The sequence below is a fragment of the Puma concolor genome, chromosome B2 (genome assembly GCF_028749965.1).
Source record: "Puma concolor isolate L17-30 chromosome B2, mPumCon1.1.hap2, whole genome shotgun sequence".
NCBI classification, from domain to species: Eukaryota; Metazoa; Chordata; class Mammalia; order Carnivora; family Felidae; genus Puma; species Puma concolor.
This window is the reverse complement of record NC_141671.1, coordinates 134,896,748-134,918,133: the sequence shown is the minus strand read 5'-3', so window position 1 is coordinate 134,918,133 and position 21,386 is coordinate 134,896,748. Positions and strand designations below refer to the sequence as shown.

At 34.9% G+C, this 21,386-nt stretch overlaps 1 protein-coding gene across 4 annotated transcripts in view; it reads right to left on the bottom strand.

The window, feature by feature from the left end:
• STXBP5 (syntaxin binding protein 5) overlaps positions 1 to 21,386 on the bottom strand; it is a 168,418-nt gene that overhangs the window by 4,812 nt on the left and 142,220 nt on the right. For all 4 annotated transcript variants that reach the window (XM_086708080.1, XM_086708081.1, XM_086708082.1 and 1 more), the window contains 2 exons: positions 15,766 to 15,877; positions 1,222 to 1,442 (listed from right to left, as the gene is read on the bottom strand). In XM_086708080.1, the coding sequence (XP_086564206.1) occupies positions 1,222 to 1,442; positions 15,766 to 15,877 (333 nt within the window). The remainder of the gene's footprint in view (positions 1 to 1,221; positions 1,443 to 15,765; positions 15,878 to 21,386) is intronic.

The window sequence follows — 21,386 nt, the reverse complement described above, 5'->3', positions numbered from 1 at the left end:
GACTCTTAAATACGGCTCACAAACAACATTTGGTACAAGGGAAAAGCTAACAGTTTGAGACAAAGCTCTTGGCTAAATATTTAGAGTGTGGATATTGTGAAATCAGCTCAAGTGTTATATGCATTAGAGATCGCAGTCAGATGCAGGGTTATGCCAACAAAATTCTTGACCTAGATTGAAGGTCACGAGCCTGTATCTGAGGTGTGTGTCAGCACTGTGAAAGCATCTCCAAATCTCTTTGAAGCCCTGGACAAATCTCTCCCAGGTCAAGTTACCTCTTTCACGCATTCCAGATGTCAGCATTCTTGAGCAAGGAAAAGATGACTTTTGAATGAAAAATTTAAAGAGCTACTGCTGATAGATTGGTTATTCAAATATAAAAATAATTTTAATAAGGTTTCTTCAGGTAACAAACTAAAAACGTCCTCAAGGGCTAGGCTAGGAACTCAATGTGTACAGCAGCCCAGTGGAAAGCATCAAGGACAGGCAGACTATGTGTCAAAATGAAGATGTAGAGTCTACCGAAGGGGCCTTTAAATCCAATTTTTTAAGTGTTCTTATGCTGGCCAATAAAGCATATTTGTAAGAAGGCCAGCTAGGGGTCCCTTCTTAAAGTATCTGTTTCTAAGATCCACCATGATTTCTGAATTCATCAAGATGAATTCATTGTAAAAATCCATCTCATTAGCCCTGTGGATGAATTGGTCTACAGACAGATTTAGTATTGTCTACTTGAATAAAAATGGTTGCCAATTTTAGTTACTTAGATCTAAAGAATCAAGAGAGGCAAATTATTTCCTTTTCTAGAAATTAGTAGTAACATCTGAGCCTTCTGCATTCTCTAAAAACAGTTGCAAAGCCATTGGTTTTATTTACAAAATTTACAAAAAGCCTGAAGGTGAGCAGGTTCCTTCAAAATTTATAAACTTCAGTAAGAGAACAAAGGCTACTGAGACATATCCTTGTCGTGGTTCCCTCTGGTGGCAAGAATCAGGAACTTGATTGTACAGAGAATAAATGAAAGTTCTCCTGTAGAAATATAATAGCTATTAAAAGAAAAAAAAAAAAACAATTTTCATACTTGCTTCACCTAGATTATTTTGTTTAAATATTTGTCTGCTCCTGTAGAAATATAATAGCTATTAAAAGAAAAAAAAAAAACAATTTTCATACTTGCTTCACCTAGATTATTTTGTTTAAATATTTGTCTGCTAGACATACCTCATGAGCATGTTTAGAAAACGAATCTGCACTAGACAACATAGCTGCGGTTCTTTCTTCCAGATCACCAAGCTTCTGCCCTCTTTCATCTAGGGCCAACCTGGCTCGTGCTAATTCACCGACGACTCCAGATGCCGCCCCTTTCACACCTTCGATGCCACCTGGGCCAGGGATATGCTGTGCAAGACTCCTTGAAGCCTTTCCTGAGGACGATTCTCCAACTGAATGATTTGATAAATGAAAGAGTAACTTAAGAAATGAAAATTTTATTAATATATATGATATTAGTATACATGATAACATTAAAACACAATTTTCAGGTTGATATTGACAATAAATTGAAATATGTATATATTCACTTTATGTTTTTCATAATGATTTTAATAATTTTTTAGTTTTTTAAACATGTAAAAACAGAATGTACATTAATAGTGTCCTCTATACTAGTTTATGTCACAAAACTTGTGTAAAAAGGTACTAATAATTCTTTCTTGCAATGAATAATAGGTATACTGATACTAGTTTACATAACAGTAAAAATTACTTAGGTGTGCAAAAAATTAAAGATAAATTAAACATACAGATTTGATTTAGTTTCTTCCATGCTTTCTCATCCTTTAAATACTGTGCTTAGGTTTAGAAGTAGAGGAAAATGCAGAATTCATTTATTATTCTACTTTAGTCTCCAAAAGTGTAGATACGCTGAATCTCTTTCTTTCTCTCCATTTATCTTGTCACTTGCAAACAGACCAATTTTTTTTCCCTTCAAAAGATCTCAGGAATTCACTGCTTCCTTTCCCTCCATAATCCAGACCTTGATTCCCTAATATCTAGGTTACTGTAAAAGTCTTACATTATGTTAAAGACTGAGGTCAGATTTCCCCTCTTCCCTCAGCATACATTTCTTTCGCTGGAAATATAATTCACATACCATAAAATTTGCCCCTGAATAATTCAGTAACTTTTAGTTTATTTAGAAGGTTGTTTAACCACCATCACTAATTCCTAACATTTTCATGACTTCAAAAAAATAAATAAAACAAAAAAACCAACACCAAAAAACAACCCCATCCTTATTAGGAGTCACTTTCCATTCCTGCTTCTTCTCAGTCCTTGGCAATCAACAATCTACTCAGTCTTTATAAATTTTACTATTCTGAACATTCGTATAAATGGATTCATACAATATGTGGTCTTTGTATCCAGCTTCTTTCACTTAAAATAATGTTGTCAAGGCCCAACATGTGGTAGCACACATTGGTACTTCATCCCTCCTAATGACTGAATAATATTCGATTGAATGGATATATGACATTTTAGCAGTTCATCAGTTGATGGACCTTTGAGTTGTTTCTACTTTTTGGCTATTATGAACAGCTGTTAATGAACATTTGTACAAGTTTTTGTGTGAACATATATATTCAATTCTCTTGGGTGTACATCAAGGAGTGGAATTGTTGAGTCATGTTTTAACTTTCTGAGGGACTTTCAGCTCTCCAGAGAGATTACAGCATTTTTATATTTCTGCCAGCAATGTAGGAGATTTTCAATTTCTCCACATTCTTGCAAACATTTATTTTAAATCTCTTAATGTTTTATTTATTTTTGAGAGAGAGAGAAAGCAGATACAAGCGGGGGAGGTGCAGAGAGAGAGAGAGAGACAGAATCGGAAGCAGGCTTCAGGCTCTGAGCTGTCATTGGAGAGCCCGATGATGTCGGGCTGGAATTCGTGAACTGCGAGATCATGACCTGAGCCAAAGTTAGACAGCTAATGGACTGAGCCACCTAGCTGCCCACCCCCCTTGCAAACATTTATTATTGAACAGATTTTCAATGACAGCCATTCTAGTGTGAAGTGGCATTTATTTGATTTCCACTTCCCTAATGACAAGTGATGATGTATATCTTTTCATGTTTATTGGCCATTTGTATATTTTGTCTGGAGAAAAGTCTATTCAAACCCATTTAAAAACTGGGCTATTTTTCTTTTACTGTTAAGTTGTGAGAATTCTTTATATATTTTAAATACTAGACTCTTACCAGATTCCAGATCTGTCACATATAGGATCTGTAGTATTTTATTACTATCTGTGGGTTGTCTTTTCATTTTCTTGACAGCGTTCTTTGATTTTTAATTTTAATGAAATCCAATTTATTTTTTTCTTTGGTTGCTTGTGATTTAGATGTCACATCTAAGAAACCGCTGGCTAATCTACGGTCACAGATATTTATACCGATGCTTTTTTCTATCACTTTTACAGTTTTAGTTCATACATTAAGGTCACTGATCCATTTTGAGTTATGTATGGTATGAGGTGGGGAAACAACTTTATTCTTTTGCATGTGGATATCCAGTTGTCCCCACCATCTGTTGAACAGACCATTCTTTCACCTTTGGATTTTCTTGGCATTCTTGTAGAAAACCAATTAACCATACATGTATGGATTTATTTCTGGATTCTCAATTCTATTCCATTGATCTATATTACCTGTCCTTATGCCACTACTGCACTATCTTGATGATTATAGCTTTGTAGTAAATTTACAAATTGAAACGTGTGAGTCCTCCATCTTTTTTCTTCTTTGAACAATTTTTGTGTATATGTGGCTGTTTTGGATCCTTTCCATTTCCATGTAAATGTTAGGAACAGTTTCTTTCTTTCTTCAAAAAAAATAGTTGCGATTTTGACAGGGATTGTGTTGAATGCACAGATCAACTTGAGGAGCATGGCCATCTTCCCAATATTAAATCTTCCAATCCATGAACATAGGATGTCAATCCACTTATCTATGATTTAATTTCTTTAAATGATGTTTTTAAGTTTTTAGTGCATTTTACACTTCTTTTGTTAAATCATTCCTAAGTACTTTATCTTTTTGATATTATCAGAAATGGAACTGTATTAAATTTTCAGTTTCTTCACTGCTAGTATATGAAGAAAAGCAATTGATTATTTACATTGATCTTGTACCTTGCAATCTTGCTGAACTTGTTTATAATTTATATATACATATATAACATATATATAAAAATATAAAACATACACATATAAAATATATATATAACATATACATAAATGCATATAACATATACAGATATATATGTATATATATTATTTGGGTCTTTAACTTCTTTCAACAAACTTCTATAATTTTCTATTTTCCCTATAGAGGTCCTAAACATCTTCTGTTAAGATGTATATCTAAGTATTTGACCTTTTTTTTTTTTTTTTTTTTTAATATGATTGTGGTAGGTAGAATAATGTCCACCACTCCTCTCAAAGATGACCATAATCTAATTCCTGGAACCTGTGATTGTTACCTTACATAGGAAAAGGAAGTTTGTTGATATGATTAAGTTAAGGACCTAGAAATAGATTATCCAGGTAAACCCAATGTAATCACAAGCAAAGAGCTTTTCCTAGCTATGGGCAGAGAGAGAGATGTGGCTTCAGAAAAATAGATGCAACAAAGTTGCTATCTTTGATCCTTTAGGGCGATTACATCCTCTTATCCTTTGTTATCTTCTTTTTTTTTCTTTTTTTTTTTTTTTATTTTTATTTCTCATAGTGTTTACTTGTGCCTTCCTTTTTTCTTGCTCAGTTTCACCAGAAATTTATCAATTTTATCAGATTTTTAAAGAATCAACTTTTGATTTGGTTGATTTTTTTCTACTGTGTATTTATTTACTAAGTCATTACTGTCTTATTATCCTCTATTTTCTTTGGTTTATTAAATGCTGTGTTTTCTATCTTTTTGAGACAGCTGTTCAGTTCACTCACTTTTATGTTTTCTTTTCTTAATAATATTGTATATATACTAATCAATATATACATTTTAAGTGTTTATTTATTTTTTGAAAGGGAGAGAATACAAGCAGGGGAGGGGCAGAGAGAGAAGGAGACACAGAATCTGAATCAGGCTCGAAGCTCTGAGCTATCAGCACAGAGCTTGACATGGGGCTTGAACTCATGAACTGCGAGATCATGACCTGAGCTGAAGTCGGACAATTAACTGACAGAGCCACCCAGGCGCCCCTATAAATATCAATATTGCTTTAGATGCTTACCAATGATTATGAATTGACACATGGGTTATTCAAAACTGTATTAATTTTCAAACATGGCATTTAAAATTAGCTTTGTTACTAATTACAAGCATAACTGCATTGTGATTAGATCACAAACAATTAACTTTAATCCTTTGAAATTTAATTTTTAAAAAACTGTCTAACACATGGTCAACTTAAAAAAAAAAAACAAGTTTTTAAAATGGAAGTTTCAAACATAAAGGAAAGTACAAGAACTGTATAAAAAACATCCATATACTCATTATCTAATTTTGGTAATAGGTAACATTTTTTGACATATGAGTGTCCATATGTAAAATTTTTGAATATTTAAAATTCATTATAGACATTATGACATTTTACTCAAAATAATTCAGCATACATCTGTAATTTCTCTACAAATACATTTTATGACCATTCTGTCTGTGCTTAAAAATAATGTATTCTGCAATGTTCTGTATCTCTTCATTAGTTTTAATTTCATTAATTGTTTTGTTCATGCCTTCTATATCCTTTACTGACTTTACTGCTGTCTGCTTTTGTATCTCAATCAATAGGCATATTAGCAGTTCCCACTATGATTGGGAAATGGTCTCTCTCTTCTAATAGTTATATGAATTTTTTTAAATATATTTTTTAGTGAAATTATAAGGTATGGGGCACCTGGGTGGCTCAGTCGGTTGAGCGTCCAACTTCGGCTTGGGTCATGATCTTGCTGTCCATGAGTTCAAACCCCGCGTCGGGCTCGGTGCTGACAGCTTGGAGCCTGGAGCCTGTTTCAGATTCTGTGTCTCCCTCTGTCTCTGCCCCTCCCCTACTCATGCTCTGTCTCTCAAAAATAAATAAACATTAAAAGAAATATATAAGGTGCACTCAATGAATGCACAAAACGGATGGGATAAATAGAAAACACATAAAGGATGGCAGACTTAAATATGAATAACCATAGTAATTATGCCCTTAATTTAAAAGGCAAAGATTGGGGTGCCTGTGTGGCTCACTTGGTTGAGCATCTGACTCTTGACCTTGGCTCAAGTCATGACTTCACAGTTCAGAAGATGTGTCAGGCTCTGTGCTGATGGCATGGAGCCTGCTTGGGATTCTTTCTCTCCCTCTATCTCTGTCTCTCCCCTGCTTGTACACACACATACTCTCTCTCTCTTTCAAAATAAATATTAAAAAAAAGAAATTATAACATGCATCCTTAGCTTATTAAAAACTGTTAGATACTCTTAAAAAATCTCTTTAAAAATGCGTCATCTCAGATCACCTTAAATTCAATTACTCTTTGTGACTCTCTTGATTTTATATGATTTTTTGTGTATTTGTGTATTTTTTATGAGTGTACTATTTTTCTTTGTGTTTGTATATTGTATACACATACCATAAGACTTTGCTTTACAGTTGTAAAGATTATATTCATTATATTTATGCATGAACTTATTACTTTCTTTCCAAAACATTGTTTCCTGCATCTCTGACATTCCATGGAGGATTAGTACAGCCTTTAGAGTTTCCTTTAGTGTGGTGGCAAGTCTTATTCATTTATTTGCCTAAAAATGTCTCATTCCTGAAGGCTATTTTCTTTGAGTATAGAAATCTACATTAAGTACTGTCTTCTGTCAACATACAGAAGATCATCCCATTATCTTTGGTTGTTGAGAAATCAGTATATAGCTTGTTAAAGGATACCTCATTTTCTTCTAGCCACCTCAAATATTTTCTTTTTTGTCTTTGATATACTCTATTTTCATGTGACATATATAGCTGTGAATTTTTTAAAAAATATCCTTGGAATTCATTAGGTTTTTTGACTGTGTGAATTGGTATCGTCTATCAATTATGAGAGATTTCCAACCATATGTCTTTATATATTGCTTCTTCTTCACATTCTTTCCTCTTTCTTTCTTGAGAAGTCTAAACACTTGTTAAAACTTCTCACTGCAACTTCTATTTCTTTTATCTTCTTTGTATTTTACATCTTTTTGGTTTCTCTGTGCTACATTCTGGATCATTTATTTTGCCTATTTTCAAGCTATGTAATTCTCTCTTCAGTTGTGTAAAACTGGTGGTTAAATTTATCTACTCAGCTTTTAATTTCTGTTTTTGAATCTTTCAGTTCTAGAATTTCATTTTAGTTTATACATTTGTTGTGTTGATTTTTATAATTTTCAGTTATCTGATAAAATGTTCAGGCATGGTACTTATGCTTACAAACATAATATACATAACTATTTTATAGTTTGTGTCTGATAATTCTAATATTTGAAGTATCTGTGATTCTGTTTCTGCTTTTTCTGTTTCATTGTTCATGGTGTTGGTCACTAGTGTTGCTGGTTAACTTGGATGACATATTTGAAAATTATTTCTAGAAATAATTTGAGGATTTGCAATATGTAACCTTCCATTAGAGAACATTTTCATTTGCTTTTGCCAGATGTTGAGCACTTGAGCAGTCTGCAAAAATACTTAAATAAGGTTGAAAGTTTTCTGGTACACTCAGATAATTTAAAGCTAATCTGTCTGTGTGTAGGAGGGCTAATTTATTTCCAGATCACCTTTAGTCTTAAGCTGTGGCCTTTTGGTTCCTTGCAAAGAGAAGTTGTTTAATAAGATCCCCAGTCTTGAGAGGAGTGAAGATGGCAGAGAAGTAGGGGCACCCTGAGCTTTCCTTGTGCCTCAAACAGAGCTGTACTGAGTCAGATCACCTGGAATACCCAGGAAATTGATCTATGAACTGGCAGAAGGATCTCCATGGTTGGAGGGAGACAGTGTGGCAGGTGCGTGGAAGTGAATTGGGGGAGAGAAAAATGGTGGTGCATGGAAGAATCCTTTCCATGGAAGACAAAAGGGAGAGAAAGAGAGACGGGTTGAGACAGTGTGACACTGGGTTTGCACAAGAGGAAAACCATTCTGGACCATGGACTGGGGAAGGAGTGTCACAGGTTGTTGTTTGTTTGTTTGTTTTTGCAAACAGCACACGGAGCTCACACTCTGAGGTTTCTGAAGTGTGCAACTTTCTCCAGAGCAGAGTTGTGGTGCACATTCCTGGGGAGAAGGAGGGAGCTGGCCCCGGAGTACACAGCGTGGTGTAGGTATCTCCTGAGCTGGGGCGCACTGGGAGAGAACAGTCCCCTTCTTGGACTACTTTTGGAAGAGGTTATATTGCTTCTCCAAGGACAAAAGACCTGTAGGCACCAGCAAAAGGTGCCTTCATCAGCAGGGGACAGAGGTACACCCAGAGGGCATATAACCTTGTTGCTGCTTTTAGTGGTGCTGCACCATAGATTCCGTGCACTGTGCAGGCATGGGATTGTCTTTTGGAGACAAGGGACATCAGACGCAGCATGGAAAGGCTGCGGTGCCAGATCCTTTAGGATTTTGAGTTTTGAATCCCAGGTGTGTGCCAAAGAAAAACGCAGGACAGCTGTGATGCAGGGTGAGCTGACTGCCCTTGCTATTCTGTGAGGGTTGCCTGAACAGCAGAGAGTGTGAGATCCCCCATCTGGGGACAAGAGACTGGGTGGTGTCATTATCCCCAAAACACCAACGCAGTGGGACATCAGAGAGCAACACGGTGGCCCCCAGTGGAGGTGGGACCAGTTTACACCAGACCCCCACCCACTGTGCCTGGCCACTGTTCATTTACTGGGGCAAGACAGTGATTCTGAGCCAATCAATGCAGCAGGCCTCTCCTCCAGGAGACCAGCACAGACAGCACCCCCCCTGCACCAAGTGCACTGAAAATGAGGTGCTTCAATACACCTGCAGATCTGATGAAAACAGGACCAGGCTTACTTTTTTTTTTTTTTTTCTTCTTTTTTTTTCCTTTGGAATCAGGCTCATCGTTTTTTGTTTGCTTTTTTCCATTTCCTTTTCTCTTTTTTAATTGGATCAGTCTTCTTCTTTTTTTTTCTTTTTCTTTTTCTTCCTTTTTTCACTTCTTTTTCTTTGGAATCAGGCTTATAATTTTTTCATTATCTGTTTTTTTTCCCATTCCTCTTCCTTTCCTTTTTGGGATCAGGCTTTTCCCCCCTTATTTTTCAGGCTTATTTTAACAAACAAATCAAAGCACACCTAGTTAAAGGCTCAAGTACTCCCCACTGCAGGTAAGGAGGACTCCTATAGAGGACTGACCAGTGGGAAAGAGCAGCCAAAACACAACAGCAGAGTGCACACAGCATATACCAGAAAAACTTCCTGAAGTGCTAGGCCCTGGACAGTATATGACCCCTTTATAATACAGCATTACTCTCAGATACAGGTAACATAACATACTTTCAAAACATGCAAAAGACAGAAACTAAGCCAAAGTGACAAGATGGAGAAATTCTTCCCAAAAGAAATGTTGAGAAGAAATCACAGCCAGGGACTTACTCAAAACAGAGATAAGCAATATATCTGAACAAGAATTTAGAACAACAGTCATAACACTACTAGTGGGCTTGAAAAAAGCACAGAAGACACAAGAGAAATCCTTGCTACAGAGATCAAAGACCTAAAAGCTAGTCAGGCTGAAAGAAAAATGCTATAACTGAGACGCAAAACCTACTCGATACAGTCATGATGAGGACTGAAGAAGCAGAGGAGAGGATAGGTGATAAAATTATGGAAAATAATGATACTGAAAGGAAGAGGGAAAGAAAACTATTAGATCACAAGGAGAGACTTAGGGAACTTAGTTATTCCACAGAGTGAAACAGTATTTGTATTATAGGAGTCCCAGAAGAAGAAGAGCGAGAAAAAGGGCAGGTTTATTTGAACAAATCTTAGCTGAGAACTTCCCTAATCTAGGGAAGGAAACAGACATCCAAGTCCAAGAGGCACAGATGACTCACCTTAAACAAAACAAAACAGAACAACAGGTCAACACCATGACATATCACAGTGAAACCTGCAAAATACAAAGATACAGAGGGAATTCTGACAGCAGCTAGGGACAAAAGGTCCTTAACCTACAAGGGTGGACACATAAGGCCAGAAACAAACCTGTCCCTTGAAACTTTGCAGGCCAGAAGGGAGTGGCAGGAAATATTCAATGTGCTGAATAGGAAAAATATGCAGCCAAGAATCCTTTATCTAGCAAGGCTGTCATTTAGAATAGAAGGAGAGATACTTTCCCAGACAAAACTAAAGGAGTTTGTGACCACTAAACCAGCCCTGCAAGAAATTTTAAGGGGTATTCTTAGAGTGGAGAAGAAAAAAAAAAAAAAAAAAGACCAAAGCAACAAAGGCTACAAATGACCAGAGAAATCACCAGAAACATCAACTCTATAGGCAACATAATGGCACTAAGTTCGTATCTTTCAATAATTACTTTGAATGTAAATGGACTAAGTGCTCTAATTAAAAGACATAGGTATTAGAATGGAAAAACAAAACAAAACAAGATCCATCTATATGCTGGTTACAGGAGACTCATCTATCATGCTAATGAATGTCAAAAGAAAGAGTAGCCATCCTTGTATCAGACAAACTAGATTTTAAAATAAAGACTGTAACAAGATTAAACCAGATAGACTGAACAGATAGATTCAGACATTTCATCCTAAAGCAGCAGAATACACATTCTTCTCGAGTGCACAAGGAACATTCTCCAGAATAGATCACATACTGGGTCACAAATAAGCCCTCAACAGGTACAAAAAGATCGAGATCATACCATGCATATTTTCAGATCACAATGCTATGAAACATGGAATCAACCACAAAAAAAATTTTGGAATGTCTTCACATACATAGAGGTTAAAGAACATCCTACTAAAGAATGAATGATTGGGTTAACCAGGAAATTAAAGAAGAAATGAAAATATACATGGAAGCAAATGAAAATGAAAACACGACAGTTCAAATCCTCTGGGATGAAGCAAAGGCAGTCCTAAGAGAAAACTATACTGCAATTCAGGCCTATCTCAAGAAGCAAGAAAGGTCCCAAATACACAATCTAACCTTACACCTAGAGGAGACAGAAAAGAAACAACAAATGAAGCCGAAAGCCAGCAGAAGGGAAACAAACAAAATTACAGCAGAAATAAATGACAGAAACAAAACCAGTAAAACAGATCAAAGAAACTTAAGAGTTGGTTCTTTGAAAGAATAAACAAAATTGATAACCCCCTAGCCAGACTTATCAAAAAGAAAAGAGAAAGGACCCAAGTAGATAAAATCATGGATGAAAAGAGATCACAACCAACACCACAGAAATATAAACAATTATAATAAGGGAATACTATGAAAAATTATATTCCAACAAACTGTGCAATCTGGGAAAAAATGGACAAATTCCATTTTTTTTTTTTGGAATTTGGAAACTCACAAATAACCAAAACTGAAACAGGAAGAAATAGAAAGGTTGAACAGACCCATAACCAGCAAAGAAATTGAATCGGTAATCAAAAATCTCCCAACAAACAAGAATCCTGAGCCAGGTGGTCTTCCCAAGGGAATTCTACCAGACATTTAAAGAAGAGTTAATACCTATTCTTCTTAAACTGTTCCAAAAAATAGAAATGGAAGGAAAGCTTCCAAACTCATTCTATGAAGCCAGAATTATTTTGATTCCAAAACCAGATTCCATTAAAAAGGAAAATTACAGGCCAATATCCCTGATGAAACTGGATGCAAAGATTCTCAACAAGGTATTAGCAAATGAAATTCAACAGTACATTAAAAGACTAATTCATTGTGATCAAAAGGGATTTACTCCTGGGCTGCAGGGTTGGTTCAATATTCACAAATCAATCAATTTGATATACCACATTAATAAAAGAAAGGATAAGAGCCATATAATCCTGCCAATAGATGCAGAAAGTGTTTGACAAAATACAGCATCAATTCTTGATAAAAACTCTCAACAAAGTAGGAACTGATGGAACATACCTCAACATCACAAATGCCACATATGAAATACCCATAGCTAATATCATCCTCAATGGGGAAAAACTAAGAGCCTTTCCCCTATAGACAGGAACAAGACAAGGATGCCCACTCTCACCATTACTATTTATTTAACATAGTATTGAAAGTCTTAGTCTCAGTAATCAGACAATAACAAGAAATAAAGGGCATAAAAACTGGCAAGGAAGAAGTTAAACTTTCACTATTTACAGATGACATGACACTCTATGTAGAAATCCCAAAAGACTCCACCAAAAAATTGCTAGAACTAGTACATGAATTCAGCAAAGTTGCAGGATGTAAAATCAATGTGCAGTAATCTGTTGCATTTCTGTACACCAATAATGAAACAACAGAAAAAGAAATAAAGGAATCAATTCCATTTACAATTGCACAAAAACAGCAAGATACCTAGGAATAAACCTAACTAAAGAGGTAAAAGATCTGTACTCTGAAAACTATAGAAGACTTATGAAAGAAACTGAAAAGAACACAAAGAAATGAAAAAGCATTCCATGCTCATGGATTGGAAGAACACTGTTAAAATGTCTATACTACTCAAATCAATCTACACATTTAAAGCAATCCCTATCAAAATACCACCAGCATTTATTGCAGAGCTAGATCAAACAATCCTAGAATTTGTATGGAACCACAAAAGACCCCAAATAACGAAAGCAATCCTCAAAAAGAAAAACAAAACTGGAGGCATCACAATTCCAGATTTCAAGCTATGTTACTAAGCTGTAGTCATCAAGACAATATGGTACTAGCACAAAAACAGACACATAGATCAATGCAACAGAAAAGAAAACCCACAAATGGACCCACAACTATATAATCAACTCATCTTTGACAAAGCAGGAAAGAATATCCAATGGAAAAAAAGATAGTCTCTTCACCAAATGGTGCTGAGAACACTGGACAGCAACATGCAGAAGAATGAAACTAGATCACCTTCTCTTACATACACAAAAATAAATTTAAAATGGATGAAAGACCTAAATGTAAGCCAGGAAACAATCAAAATCTAGAGAGTAACACAGGCAGCAACCTCTTTCACCTAGGCCGTAGCACTTTTAACTAGACATGTCCCTGAAGGCAAGGGAAATGAAAGCAAACATGAACTATGAGGACTTCATCAAGATAAAAAGCTTCTGCACAGTGAAGAAACAATCAACAAAAGTAAAAGGCAGCCTACAGAACAGGAAATGTTTGCAAACAACGTATCTATGAAGTATTAGTATCCAAAATCTATAAAGAACTTAACAAAATCAACAACCAAAAAACAAGTAACCCAGTTAAGACATGGGCAGAAGACATGAATAGACACTTTTCCAAAGAAGACATCCAGATGGCTAACAGACACATGAAAAGATGCTCAATATCACTCATACTCAGAGAAATAGAAACCAAAACCATGATGAGATACCACCTCACATCTGTCAGAATGACTAAAATGAATCACACAAGAAGCAACAGGTGTTGATCCCCCTTTCTCCACATCCTCATCCTCTTGCACTGCTGGTGGGAATACAAACTGGTGCAACCACTCTGGAGAACAGTGTGGAGGTTCCTCAAAAAAACTAAAAATAGAACTACTCTACAATCTAGCAATTGCACTATTATGTATTTACCCAAAGGATACAAAAATACAGATTTGAAGGGGCACATGAACGCCGATGTTTATACAGCAGCATTATCAACAATAGCCAAACTATGGAGACAGCCCAAATGTCCATTGACTGATGAATGGATAAAGAAGACATGGTGTGTGTGTGTGTGTGTGTGTGTGTGTGTGTATACATATATATACGTATATATATATACATATATATATGTGTATATATATATACATATATGTACGTATATATATATATATATAATGTTATATTACCCAGTCATCAAAAAGAATGAAATCTTGCCATTTGCAATGATTTGGATGGAACTAGAATGTATTATACTAAGTGAAATAAATCTTTCAGAGAAAGACAAATATATAATTTTTACTGATGTGAAACAAAACAGCTGAACATACGGGAAAGAGGGGAAGAGAAGAAAGGGAAAAAAACCCACAAGGGACTCTTAAGGACAGAAAACAAACTGAGAGTTGATGGAGGGACATGGGTGGGAGATGGGCTAGATGGGTGATGGGTATTAAGGAAGACACTTGTTGTGATGAGCAGAGGGTGTTCTATGTAAGTGATGAATCACTGAATTCTTTTATTTTTTATTTTTTAAACATTTATTTATTTTGAGGGAGACAGAGAGACTGTGAGCAGGGGAGGGGAGAGAGTGAGGGAGAAACTCAAGCAGGTTCTGTGCTGCCAGTGCAGAACTCGATGTGGGGCTTGAACCCACAAAACTGAGAGCATGACTTGGAGCTGAAATCAAGAATCAGACTCTCTACTGACTGAGCCACCCAGGCACCCACTGAATTCTACTTCTGAAACCAATATTGCACTATATACTAACTAAAATTTGAATTAAAAAAAATTGAAAGTAAAAACTGTAAAAAAAGGGGAAAAAAAAAAAAAAGATCCCATCCTTGCCTGTTCTAGGAGCCTGCCTAGCTCATATGAACACAGTTTAGTATCTCAGCCTCCTGCTTCAGATTAGCAAAGCACTCCAGAGGAAGATTGGCTTCAGTTTTTTAGGCTCAGCACTCTGGGTTCCCATCCTTCCCTATGAATAGTGTTCTTTACTATACCATTAGCTCTTTGATATTTTAAAGAATTAAAAAAAATACATTTTTAAAATTTTGTGTTACTCTATCAATTATCCTTGGTGAGACTGTTATTCCAAATTATCAGCTGCCCATAGCTTGAAGAACAGTCTTCATTTTTCACAATGAACTAAAACTGACTGATTCCCAGCACCAAGATGAATGATCATCTGGAGAAGTCCTGAAAGTTAAATTGCACTGCACTGCAACTTAATGATATTTAATCTTATAGTTTTTCTAATTAGTCAAGCAAGCACAAAAGGAAAATTCTAACGTTATCTTTGCAAAACAGAAAGAGAATAAAAGGAAAAAAAATAAGGATAGATAACAGCTATTTGAAAGAAAGGTCAAACATTCAAGGATTCATTAGCTCATTCAAGGACCAATTTCTACTCTGTGCCAATTATGTGGAAGGTAATAAATGAAGGAGATTTTGCTATTTTAAGTAACTTTTTACTGCAATGAGAATAGTACTAGAGGTTTCCTAAGATAAATGTTTAGGTAAAACACTTTTTCAAAGTTAAGGTCACCAAATAAAGTTAATAATAGAATTGAAATAATAAAAGATCATATTTAATGAAAATAAAGAAAATCCTTTCTAAATTATTCATTAAGTTGTGAATATTCATTTTTAACCACCCAAACCTATTCTGATCTTGGTTCCCTGAGCAATATATTCCCGATACTGGTTAGAATGACCAAAAAAAATGTCCTTTTGCTAAAAACATGGATATATTAATTGTTGTGACAAAGAGAAAAAGGTGAACATAATTTATGCATGTAAGAAAAGCCTACATGGCTTGAATGCTTCAGTTTTACAGATATAATATCCAAATTAAATCAGTCAACTTACACAGTTCTTCTCTATCAAGAGATTGTGCACCACCTCCGAATAAGCCTTTAAAGAATCCCCTGTTTGGTGCTTCAGGTGTTTCTACAGGAGTGAAGAGTTCGCCCAACATCTCCTTTAAAATCAAAACAAATTGTAATTGGTAAAGTTACAGGGAGACTAAACTATAATTCACAAAACCATCACTGCAAATTCTGCAACTTAAGCTTATAACATTACCTGTTGAGATTCAGAAACAATTAATGAGCATATTTCAAGCGATCAGATCTAGTACATACTTAGTCAAACAGTTAAGACTAAATTGACTAAAATGAACTTGCTGTTTGCTACTTTGTCTAGATTATTTTCATCACACTTCAAGCAAAGATGATATTCCTGCTTAAACTGTAAGAGGATTCCAATCTTTATGACAACATTATCCCTTAATTCTTAATATCAAGAATTGATAACTGGATTAATAATTAGGTCTTCCTACATTAGAAAGAAGAAAAGCTACTAGTAAGATGAGAAGTTTAGTGTAATGATGATACATGATTTTGGAATTATCACTTTCAGCTGAGTCAGAAAATTAATAACTTAGAAAGACACATCAACTTCTGTTTTCATAAATATAGCCCAGGAAAAGAATTATGCCAACATACACCTGGAACTCCAGAATTCTGGTAGGGAGATTGAAAGGCTTCTTTCTGCCTTGTCTGAAATTACTGTCACTACTCTTCAGAGCACAGAAATGGTAAAACTACCTCAGGAGACAAGAAAGGTTGCTGACCTATTAATGATTTTGTAGATAAATAGAGAGGGAAGAGGAAGTTCTATAAAAGAAGGAAAGCAGCAACATTATTTATAAGGCAGCTCCGGGAAGCTTTAAAAGCAAGATAAAACTATAGTGAACTTTGGAGGCTGCACTTCTGCCCACTGATGAGAAGTAGCTATGATAAAAAAGACAAGTACATTATTGGTTCCAGGTAGGAGTTCTGCTGTATCTGATTTTACACTATTATAGTTGAAAATGAAGTATGTATTTTTTGATTTCCTTAGGGCTGGGCTAAGAAAGTTAACGATGAATGTCCAAAGACTTTACTTTTAAACATATTCATATTAATATTGTCTCTCCAACCAGATTATAAACGGAAGAGAGAACTGTTAACACTATATAACACAGTTTCACCTACAATGTTGAAGTGGATTGAAACCTATATGTTTTAGTTTTCTTTCCTCCAAATTTCTACAAAGTGGAGTACAACTGGAATGTAAAATTTCCTTTAGTCAATAAAACAAACTTGTTAAAACTCACCATAGAAACTGATAATGATTATTTAATTCAAATTTATATTAGATGATATAACAAAGGTGATTTCCAATCATTTTTATACTGTGCTATACAGATTCCCATTTAAACTATATTTATTAAATTGATACAACAAAAAATGGCAAACAGCTACCATTTGAGTGTCTTTTATGCTAAATCAAGAGTAATATGACATAAAATGAGTGACAGTATAAAGATATGCATTTTAAAGTTTATTTTAAAATTATGGTTTAGAATTCTGAATTTATTTGGTGCTTAATAAGCTTACAATTTGATAAATATAAAGAAATATAAAAAAAACCAAACAGATTATAGTTATAAATGAAGAGTCACTTATAGTGGAGAAATGACTGTTTGGAACCAGTATAAACTTTGGAACCACATAGACTTGGGTTTGATTCTCATCTCCGCCTTTTACTCACAGAGGAATCTTATGCAAATCAATCTCTCAAAGAACTGGTTTCCTCAACTTTAAAAAGAAAAGATAGGGGCGCCTGGGTGGCGCAGTCGGTTGAGCGTCCGACTTCAGCCAGGTCACGATCTCGCGCTCCGTGGGTTCGAGCCCCGCGTCGGGCTCTGGGCTGACGGCTCGGAGCCTGGAGCCTGTTTCCGGTTCTGTGTCTCCCTCTCTCTCTGCCCCTCCCCCGTTCATGCTCTGTCTCTCTCTGTCCCCAAAATAAATAAACGTTGAGAAAAAAAAATTTAAAAAAAATAAATAAAAAGAAAAGATAATAACACTTACCCTCAGGAATGTTATCAAGATTAAAGATAATGAACAACATATAAAGGGCCAAGAGTAGACACTCAATGATATAAACACTAAAATTAGAGAAAAAACTCCTTTCACACAATTAAAGATGAAACAAATTATAAAATACAGAAATTACTTATCAAGAGATCAACAATATGAATAGATTATCTTTAAAGGAAGGTTAACAGGGATTTCTTAGAGTCTGCAGTCTCAGTATTAAGATTTGGGGAGAAACACTGATATTAAAAAAGTATATATTACAAAACTATTAAATAGTATCTGTAGATTTTTTGCTTGTGCTTAAATAAGGATTTTACTGGGGAAGTTGGATGGTTCAGTCGGTTGAACTTCTGACTCTTGATTTTGGCTTAGGTCAGGTCATGATCTCAGTTTTGTGAGTTCAAGGCCCCTTGTCAGTCTCCATGCTGACCCTGCAGAGCCTGCTTGAGATTCTGTTTCTCTCTCTGCTCCTCCCCTGCTCATGTTCTGTCTCTCTCAAAATAAATAAATGAACTTAAAAACAATTATAAAGGGGCACCTGGGTGGCGCAGTCGGTTAAGCGTCCGACTTCAGCCAGGTCACGATCTCGCGGTCTGTGAGTTCGAGCCCCGCGTCGGGCTCTGGGCTGATGGCCCAGAGCCTGGAGCCTGTTTCCGATTCTGTGTCTCCCTCTCTCTCTGCCCCTCCCCCGTTCATGCTCTGTCTCTCTCTGTCCCAAAAAAATAAATAAACGTTGAAAAAAAAATTAAAAAAAAAATTATTAAAAAAAGTAAGGATTTACCTATGATTAAATTTACTATTTAGAATGATTAATTTTAATTTCTAGTGATGCTGGTGAAATCTAAATTAGGTTTGTATTTCCTATGATATCTTTCTACATCTAGTAACAGCAAATTAACTATTGTTAGATTCATTCATAATAGTGTTATCAACAGTTCACTTTTTTTTTTTATTGTGGAGTTGTATTCTACTGTATGGATATACTATAATTTGATTTTTCATTCATCTGTTGATGGACACTTGGGTAGTTTCTGGTTTTTTGGCTAGTGCAAATAAAATAGCTATGAATATAATTTCCTTTTCTCTTGAGTTAAAAAACTAAGAGCAGAATGGCTGGGTCTTTGGTTTATGAATGTTTAACTTTTTAAGAAACTTCTAAGCTGTCTTCCAAAGTGGGTGTACTGAAGCAGTGTAGACCTTTTACATCCTTGTGAGAACGTGGCATGGTATTCTTTTTACAGCCTTTCTAGTAAGTGTTTAATGGTGTCTCATTGTGGTTATAATTTGCAGTTCTGTAAGGCCTAAGAATATTGAACATCTTTTCATGGTGAAGCATCTGTTCAAATACTTTGCCCACGTTTTTATTGGGTTGTTTTATCTACTTTCTGAGGACTTTTACAGACTCTTTTACATATTCTGGATTTAAGTCCCTTATGGATATATGTTTTGTCAAGGCTTTCTTCCAGCTTGTGGCTTATCTTTTTATTTCTTAAATGTCATTGAAGAGCAGAAGTTTTACATTTTGTTGAAGTTGTCAATTTGTTCTTTTATGGGCAGTGAGTCTGGTGTTGTAGCTAAGAAATCTTTGCCTAACCCAAGTTAACAAAAATCTTCTCTTATATTCCTTTTAAAAGTTGTATAGTTTTAGGATTTACATGTAAGTCTATGATTCATTTTGAATCAAATGCTGTATATATTGTGAGGCACGAATTAAAGTTCTTTTTTTTAATTTTAATTTCCAATTTTTCCAGCGTAATTTGTTGGAAAGGCACTCCTTTCTCAGGTGTATTGCCTTCATCAAAAATCAATTGTCCATATATATGAGGGTTTATTTCTGAACTCTATATTCTGTTACATTGATCCATTTATCTAATTTGATGTCAGTATCATGTTCTTTTTATCACCGTAGCATTATAACTCCTAAAACCAGGTGGTGTAAGTCCTTCAACTTTATTCTTTTTCAGAGTTGTTTTGCCTATTCTAGGTCCCATGAATCTCTATAGGAATTTTAGAATAAACTTATCAATTCTTATAAAAAAAAATGCTACTGGTATTTTGTTTGAGATTGCCTCAATATAGATCAATTTTGGGAAAACTGGTATTTTAACAATATTGAATTTTCTGACCTATGAACAAAGTACATATTTCAATTTATTCATGTCATTAAAAATTTCTTTCAGTGTTTTGTGATCTTCAATGTACAGGTCTTTGATATTTTTTGTCAGATTTATCCCAGTGTAGTTCATATTTTTTGTTGCTATTATAGATGGTGCTTTTTAAATGTCAATTTCCCAATGCCCATTGCTAGTATAGAATTTTTTTTTTTTTTTTTGCATATTGATCTCATACCCTGCATCCCTGTCAAACTCACTCATTATTTCTAGTAGGCTTTTGGATAGATTTCCTAGATAGATGATCATGTCATCTATGAGTAACAGCAGGCTTACTTTTCCTTTCCAACTGAGATGCCTTTTCTTCCTTTTTCTGGCCTGAATGCACTGGCTAGAACCTTAAATACAACAATGAATAGAAGTTTTGAGAGTGAGCATCCTTTTCTAGCTCCTGATTTTAAGAAAAAATAATTCAGTATCTCATCACTAAATATAATGTTAGCTGTAGATTTTCCCTAGACGTCCTTTAAACTCCCTTTTATTCCTTCTTTGCTGAGGTTTTTCTTCTTTTAATTAAGACATGGATGTTGGATTTTGTCAATTGCTGCTAGCTTACTAATATGATGAAGTTACACTGATTGATTTACAAATGTTAAAGACAATTTTACATTCCTGGGATAAATCCCACTTGGTCATGATGAATTATGACCAGAATTATCCTTCGAAATACTGTTGGATTCAGTTTGTTAAAATTTTGTTTAGAATTTTTAAACCTGTATTTGTGAAGTATATTGGTCTATATAGAATTTTCTTGTAATGTATATCTATTTTTCATATCATGTTAATTGTAGCTTCTAGAATGAGTATGGAAGGATTTTTCCACTTTGAGTTTTGAGTTTTGTGTAGAACTGGTATTTTTTACTCCTAAAAATGTTGACAGAAATCACTAGTGAAGCCATCTGGGCCTGCAATTTTCTTCTCAATTATTCCAATAGATATTCTTCAGGTTATCTATTTTTGTTTGTTTTTTTTTGTTTGTTTTTTTTTTAGTGATCTTTGGTAATTTGTGTCTCTCCAGGAATTTGTCTGTTTCATCTAAGTTTTTGAGTTAATTGGCATAAAGTTGTTCATAATATTTATTACCCATTTTAATATTTGTAGAATATAGTAATGCCACTTCTCTCATTCTTGACACTGGTAATTTGTAACTTCTCTCTTAATAATCGACTGGCCTGAGATCAATTTTATTGGTTTTAGAGATCAAGTTTTAGTTTTATTGATGTTTTTCTACTGTTTCCTTGTTTCTATTTCTGTTTACTATTTTCCACTTGGATATTTATTATTTTCTTTCTTGTGCTTACTTTGGGTTTAAGTTGCTTTTCCTTTCCAGTTTCTTATAGTGGAAACTGAGGTCACTGATTTGATGAGGTTGTTTTTGTTTGTTTTTTTGTTT